General features: G+C 41.4%; 1 protein-coding gene across 1 annotated transcript; it reads right to left on the reverse strand.

Annotated features, from left to right (window-relative positions):
* Positions 1–1,688: 1,688 nt before the first annotated feature.
* Positions 1,689–2,737, reverse strand: LOC106361751 (putative F-box/kelch-repeat protein At1g27420). Its single transcript, XM_048749800.1, has 3 exons — positions 2,655–2,737; positions 2,138–2,361; positions 1,689–2,065 (listed from the first exon to the last, which is right to left on the reverse strand). The coding sequence occupies exons 1-3, from the start codon at positions 2,735–2,737 to the stop codon at positions 1,689–1,691; spliced, it is 684 nt and encodes a 227-aa protein (XP_048605757.1).
* Positions 2,738–6,782: the final 4,045 nt, after the last annotated feature.

Below are 6,782 nucleotides of genomic sequence, written 5' to 3' on the forward strand. Positions count from 1 at the left end.
AAATTCCCCAATCGAAAGAATCTTTCTGCTCTATTGATCCATACGTTTGGATTAGCTCCCACAAAGTTAGGAAGGTCCACTTTTTCAACAATTCACTCCTAGATTCCAGATTATTCGCGATTCCTCGATAACCTAACGATTGATCTTCCATAGGCGTAACTGGAATCGAACGATGTACCTGATCTTGTTGAATCGAAGTTCCTGCAACTGCCTTCCACGCAGCTTTTTCAGCTCGCTGCCATGCTTCCATTCGCGATAACGTCTGTACGATTGTCGCCATCTGCGTTGATAACTCTTCGTTCGACTTCGTAAGACGTTCCCAACCTCTGTGAATCGCCTCGACTTGTTTCCGCAAATCACCGATATTATTATGCATTTCTTCCAAATCATTATCGAACGATGCAATCGACGCCATCTCCGTCGTTCGCCGCTCCGCTTCGCCGATCACAATCTGTTTCTCCGCCGCGTAGATCCGATAGAGTCACCGCACCAATTTGTTAAGCAAATAGTTGTATTATTCGATTAGCAAAGAAGTAACAATATCAAATTTACCAAGAACCAAAGTTCCGAATGAATCTGATCCTCAGAAACGAGAACAAGCTCTCGAATCTGCCAATCTTGTGAGATCACTCTCTACAAGCCTATGATCCTGTTACAATCTAACAGAATGAATCTATATTTCTCATAACTCTTCTATTTATTCACTTCTTTATTCTTCAAGTCTTCTTTTTCACGTCATCCTGCCACGTTTGCTTCCTCATTTGTTCTCGACCTCTTCCGAACGTAGACTCTCAACGGTCTATCACAACAGTCCTATAGGTAACCAATAATCAAACCAAAAGAACGCCAAAGCACCATTTCCAATCTCACATCTTAGGAATTGTTCAGCCATTGACCATATCCAAGAACATTGTTTTTTCTCATCCATACTCCATAGGCTGGCCCCTTTAAGCCGGTGCTTCTTGGTCCATTTTGCCCAAAGAGACTCGGATTTCGAGTGCAATAACCAGACAAGCTTTAGCGAAAGAGTCTTATTCCAAGTATGCAAGTCTCGGAGTCCTAGACCACCCTCAGAGCGAGGTAAGCAAACTGGTTTCCATGATAACTTTGCAGCTGCTCTATTGGTGATATTTCTGTGCCAAAGAAACCTTGAGCAGATGGACTCGATAGCTTTGATACTTGGTGTATTCGAATCAGCGAACACATCTTATAGCAATATATCTCAGAATTCATGGTTATAAATTCACAGGTCTGACGACAGCAATGCCAAAATTGGAATGTGGCAGCAGAGTCATCTTCTGATCCAAACGAAAGAAAATAATGGAAAGAAGAAAGAGAGGCAGCTTTATTCTGCTCATCTCAGTTTCAAACGAAAGTAGCAATCGAATTTTAATGGGCGAGGTTCACCGAGCTGATGATTTTTTAAAAAAATTCTTTTGTACAAAATCTTTTACATGTAGAGATAATTATGAACAAGAGCTTCTCAAACTTTTCCTTGGGCGCTCTCTTTTTTTTCAGGCACATTCCAGAAAAGGAATAAATCACAAATGGGTAATGAAAAATAATCGTGAAAGCATATTTCCACAGGCTTAGTATCATACACACCACAAACATACGAATCATTGACAAGTTTAATGGCCATACACACACACACACAAAGGGAATGAAGCAAAATTAAAGGGGGGAAATCAGAAGTTGATGAGAAGGATGGTCGCGTCATCACCAGATGGTCTAATTTGTGTGACTGTCCATTTGGACGCGTCCTCTTTATCAAGGTCACCAGTTAAGGCGTTATATCCCTGGAATCCTGCAATCAGAATAACCTTATTGTTCCATTCCCTTAGTCTGAACCAGGAATCACTCCGGGACTCATGAGGCACAAACACCGAGCTCCAGGAATTCTCCTCTAGATCAAACACTCCCAGTCCCGACATGTTATAGTCAAGGAAATACACTTTGTTCCTAATAACAGTGTAGGAATAGACCAACAGTGATTTTCCCGAGTCTAACTCTTCCCATGTCTTCGTTTTGGGGTCATATACGTCAATGAACCTCGATCCATTACCTGAAAAAAAAATCATCATCAATTAAAGTAAAGAATAAATTTAGTTTCAACCAGACTAGATCTCTTTCTTACTTACAGCGTAGAGTTTGGACTTGAATGAGAATGCGAAGTCACCCAAGACATGGCGGTCTGGACAATCCATGAGGCTCCACTGGTTAGTTTCCGGGTTGTATACTTCCGCGCTGAGAATGTGTTCACGACATGAGTCCTTGCCTCGGACCACGTACAAAAGGCCGTCCACTACAGCACATGCAAAGTCGTGACGTGGTATATTCATGGACGCCAGTTTTCTCCACCTGTTCCGACAAGAAATCAGACGAAAAACCTTTTCACTTTGGTCCGAATTCAGAGAAGATGTAACAGAGATTTGATCAGATGATCTCGAAAGAGATATCAATAGAAGAGATATTGAGTATACTAAGCTCTCTAATACTTGTATAGAAACAGAGGCTTAGCATACTTTTCTATATACCGTATACTTGTATATAAAGGACACACATTGTACATGATTCATTAAGTTAATATACACAGTTTAAGTTTTTGTACTCTCTCTCTCAATATCTTGATATGGTATCAGAGCATAACTAACTTTTCCGCCATTTTTCTTCGTTCTTGAGCTTCGATTCTCGCCATGAGTGCTTCGATCTCAAATCTTTTCTTCGATTTCCTCATCTCATTGGTGATTCGAGTGCTGGATCTGATCGCTTTCGTTTGTTTCGTCGTCGTTCTTCGTCTCGTGTGCCTCTGAGCTCTGATTCATCTTCGATTGAGCTCCGATTCGCATCGCAGACCTCTCGTTTCTTTGTTCCGGTTCTTCGATTCCGATTTACAAACTTCGATTCAGCTCAACTCGGCTTTCATCACTGATTCGACTCGTTTCTTGACATTCATTCGATGGCGACTTCGCCTTCTACTTCGACTCATCCGCTCGTGGATCAGTATGAGAATCCTTACTATCTTCATAACTCTGATCATGCTGGATTGGCGCTTGTTACGGATCGTCTTGCCTCTGGTGCTGACTTCCATTCTTGGCGTCGTTCCGTTCGTATGGCTCTTAATGTCAGGAACAAACTCGGCTTCATTGACGGTACAATCTTGAAACCTTCTGCTGATCATAGAGACTCTGGTGCTTGGTCTAGGTGCAATGATATGGTCTCTACGTGGCTAATGAATTCGGTTTCTAAGAAGATAGGTCAGAGTTTGCTCTTCATGTCTAGTGCTGAATGTATTTGGAAGAATCTTATGACGAGGTTTAAGCAGGATGATGCTCCTCGCATCTTTGAGATTGAGCAAAAGTTGAGCTCTATCCAGCAAGGTTCTTTGGACATCAGTACCTACTATACGGAACTTGTCATGCTTTGGGAGGAGTATCAAAATTATGTTGATCTCCCTGTGTGTACGTGCGGCAAATGTGAGTGTAGTGCTGCAGCGTCTTGGGAGAAGCTCCAACAAAGGAGTCGTGTCATGAAGTTCTTGATGGGTTTGAATGAGTCCTATGAAGCTACTCGACGTCACATTCTGATGTTGAAACCAATTCCCCCAATTGAGGAAGTTTTTAACTTGGTTACTCAGGATGAGCGTCAGAAGAGTATTAAGCCGGCTACAAGAGTTGATAATGTTGTCTTTCAAAGTTCGACGAGTGAGTTTGATCAGTCTCACTACTCTGGACCAGTTGAGAATGCGGCCTATGCTGCTGTGAACAACGATAACTCATATCGGTCTAGGCCACGTCCTATTTGTACACACTGCGGCGTTGCAGGACACATTGTGCAGAAATGTTTCAAGTTGCATGGCTATCCGCCTGGTCACAGATTCTACAACAACAACAACTCTCAGCGAAGCACCTCTCAGCATAATCCTCAGTCTGGTTCTTCTCAGAGACCACTTCAAACGAAGCCTGCACAATCTTACTCTAAGCAGAACAACGTTGCTAATGCAACAACTGCTTCCTCGATTGCTCCTCAAGCAGGGACTTTGGATCTAACTACTTTTCATCCTGATCAAGTTCATCAGCTCATTCAACAGTTACAGTCTCATATGCGACCTCCTGACTCTCTTGCTTCACAGTCATTGGTTAATGCGTCAATCACAGACAAAGGTTTCATGGCTGATCAATCTTCAAGTGGTATTGTCTCAAATTTCTCTTTTCCTTCCACTAGCCTGCGTTTTGAGCATCAATCTTTAACCTTTCAACACCAAACACTTTCTTCCCTATCTACAAATCTCCCTTTGGGTTCCTGGATAATAGATAGTGGTGCTACTACACATGTTTGTTCTGACTTAGCTCTGTTTAGTTCAGTGTCTCTTGTTTCAGGAGTTACAGTCTCTCTTCCAAATGGTGCTAAGGAACCGATAACTCATACTGGCATAGTGCATTTATCTGATTCACTTGTCTTATTGAATGTCTTACATGTGCCATCTTTCCGGTTTAATCTCATCAGTGTTAGTAGTCTATTACAACAACATCGTCACTCTGCTCATTTCTTTTTTGATTCATGTCATATACAGGAGCATACTCAGGGCTTGATGATTGGTAGAGGTTCTGTGATTCACAATCTATACATTCTTGATCAACAAATGCTTTCTCCGTCGTTGAACTTCTGTGGATCCTTGAAGGTTGATGGTTCTCTTTGGCATCAACGCCTCGGACACCCACCATCTGCCAAGTTACAACATCTCTCTGCTGATATTGCTTTAGATAAGTCTTCTTTACTCGAACATGCTAGTTGTCCTGTTTGTCCATTAGCTAAGCAACGTCGTTTACCTTTTCCTCATAAGAATAACATGTCTAAGGAACCGTTTGATCTTATTCACATAGACACTTGGGGTCCTTTTAGTGTTGAGTCTGTTGAGGGTTACAAATACTTTCTTACGATTGTAGATGATCATACTCGTGTAACGTGGATCTATATGATGAAATATAAAAGTGATGTTTCTGTTATCTTACCATCTTTTGTTAAGCTTGTGCGCACTCAATATAAGGCTAATATCAAAATGATTTGTAGTGATAATGCTCAAGAACTTGCCTTTTCAAACTTGATAAGAGAGAATGGTATTATGCATCAATTTTCATGTGCTTACACTCCTCAACAGAACTCTGTTGTTGAGCGTAAGCATCAGCATCTCTTAAATGTTGCACGTGCATTAATGTTTCAATCTAGTGTCCCATTACAATACTGGAGTGATTGTGTTCTTACTGCGGTTTTTCTCATTAATAGAACTCCGTCATTACTTTTAAACAAGATCTCGCCTTATGAAAAGTTGACAGGAGAGAAACCAGATTACAGTTTCTTAAAATCGTTTGGGTGCTTGTGTTATGCATCAACTCTACAAAAGGATAGACATAAATTCTCACCTCGAGCTGAACCATGCATTTTCTTGGGATATCCATCAGGCATTAAGGGTTACAAAGTTCTAAATATTGAAACTCGTATTGTTTCTGTCTCTCGAAATGTTCTCTTTCACGAAACAGATTTTCCATTTCAGAAACTTGAAAGTAGTTCAAAACCAGATAATATCTTCTCTAATTCCATTTTGCCGTTACCTGTTCCTGTTGCTATTGATTCTGCCATTCCTGTTCATGTTCCTTTGCATTCACATGCATCATCATCATCGTCTGCATTACCATCGGTTCCTTCAAGTGTTCCTTTGGATGGAGAAGCTGTGACTTCAGGAACAACAGTTACTGAACCTGGTAGAGCTCGGCCAAAACGAACAGGTAAGGCTCCTACCTATCTTTCAGATTACCATTGTTCTCTCATTTCTATGGATTCTTCTTTGAAAAACCACTATGTTGCTAATATCATTTCCTCTCCTTCATCTGAACCACTTTACCCACTTTCCTCTGTTCTCTCATATGATAACATTTCTTTTTCTTTCAAAGATGCTGTCCTTACCTGTTCTCTTGAGACCGTACCTACATCTTTTAAGCAAGCCGTGAAGTCTGAGTTCTGGACAAAAGCAATGAATGTGGAGTTTGAGGGAATGGATCGTAATGAGACTTTCACTGTTGTTTCTCTGCCCCCGGGTAAAAATGTTGTGGGTTGCAGATGGATTTATACGATCAAATACAATGCAGATGGCACTGTGGAGAGACGAAAAGCTCGCCTTGTTGCTAAAGGATATACACAACAAGAGGGTCTTGATTACACATATACCTTCTCTCCAGTGGCTAAAATGACTAGTGTGAAGCTTATTCTCAGTCTTGCAGCTTCACAAGGTTGGAGTCTGGATCAAATGGATGTCACTAATGCGGTTTTGCATAGTGAGCTTGATGAGGAGATATACATGAGCTTACCATTGGGATATACTCCACCCCCTGGTGTCAGCTTGCCACCAAATCCGGTTTGCCGTCTCAACAAATCGATCTATGGTCTGAAGCAAGCGTCTCGCCAATGGTACAACTGTTTCTCTTCTGTTCTTCTCGCAAATGGATTCTCACCTTCTCTAGGAGATCACTCTCTCTTTGTGAAGACCTCTGGATCATCCTTTATTGCATTGCTTGTCTATGTTGATGATATTCTCATCGCTAGCAATAATCCTCAAGCTGTTCTTGATGTTAAGAAGGTCCTTCATCAAGCTTTCAAGATAAAAGACTTAGGCCCTGCTCGATTCTTTCTTGGTCTGGAGATAGCAAGAAACTCGACAGGCATTTCGGTATCTCAACGGAAGTATGCATTGGATCTCCTTGCGGATACAGGTTTGCTTGCCTCAAAGC

The sequence above is a fragment of the Brassica napus genome, chromosome C3 (assembly GCF_020379485.1).
Source record: "Brassica napus cultivar Da-Ae chromosome C3, Da-Ae, whole genome shotgun sequence".
In the NCBI taxonomy this organism is placed as follows: domain Eukaryota; kingdom Viridiplantae; phylum Streptophyta; class Magnoliopsida; order Brassicales; family Brassicaceae; genus Brassica; species Brassica napus.

Excerpts from the sequence above, each read along its gene's own strand:
- LOC106361751 (XM_048749800.1), bottom strand. The coding sequence starts at position 2,737 with ATGAGGAAATCGAAGAAAAGATTTGAGATCGAAGCACTCATGGCGAGA. Across the intron at positions 2,362-2,654 it reads CGAAGAAAAATGGCGGAAAA|GTGGAGAAAACTGGCGTCCA; the intron begins GTTAGTTATGCT and ends TTGTCGGAACAG. Across the intron at positions 2,066-2,137 it reads GTCCAAACTCTACGCTGTAA|GTAATGGATCGAGGTTCATT; the intron begins GTAAGAAAGAGA and ends TTTTTTTTTCAG.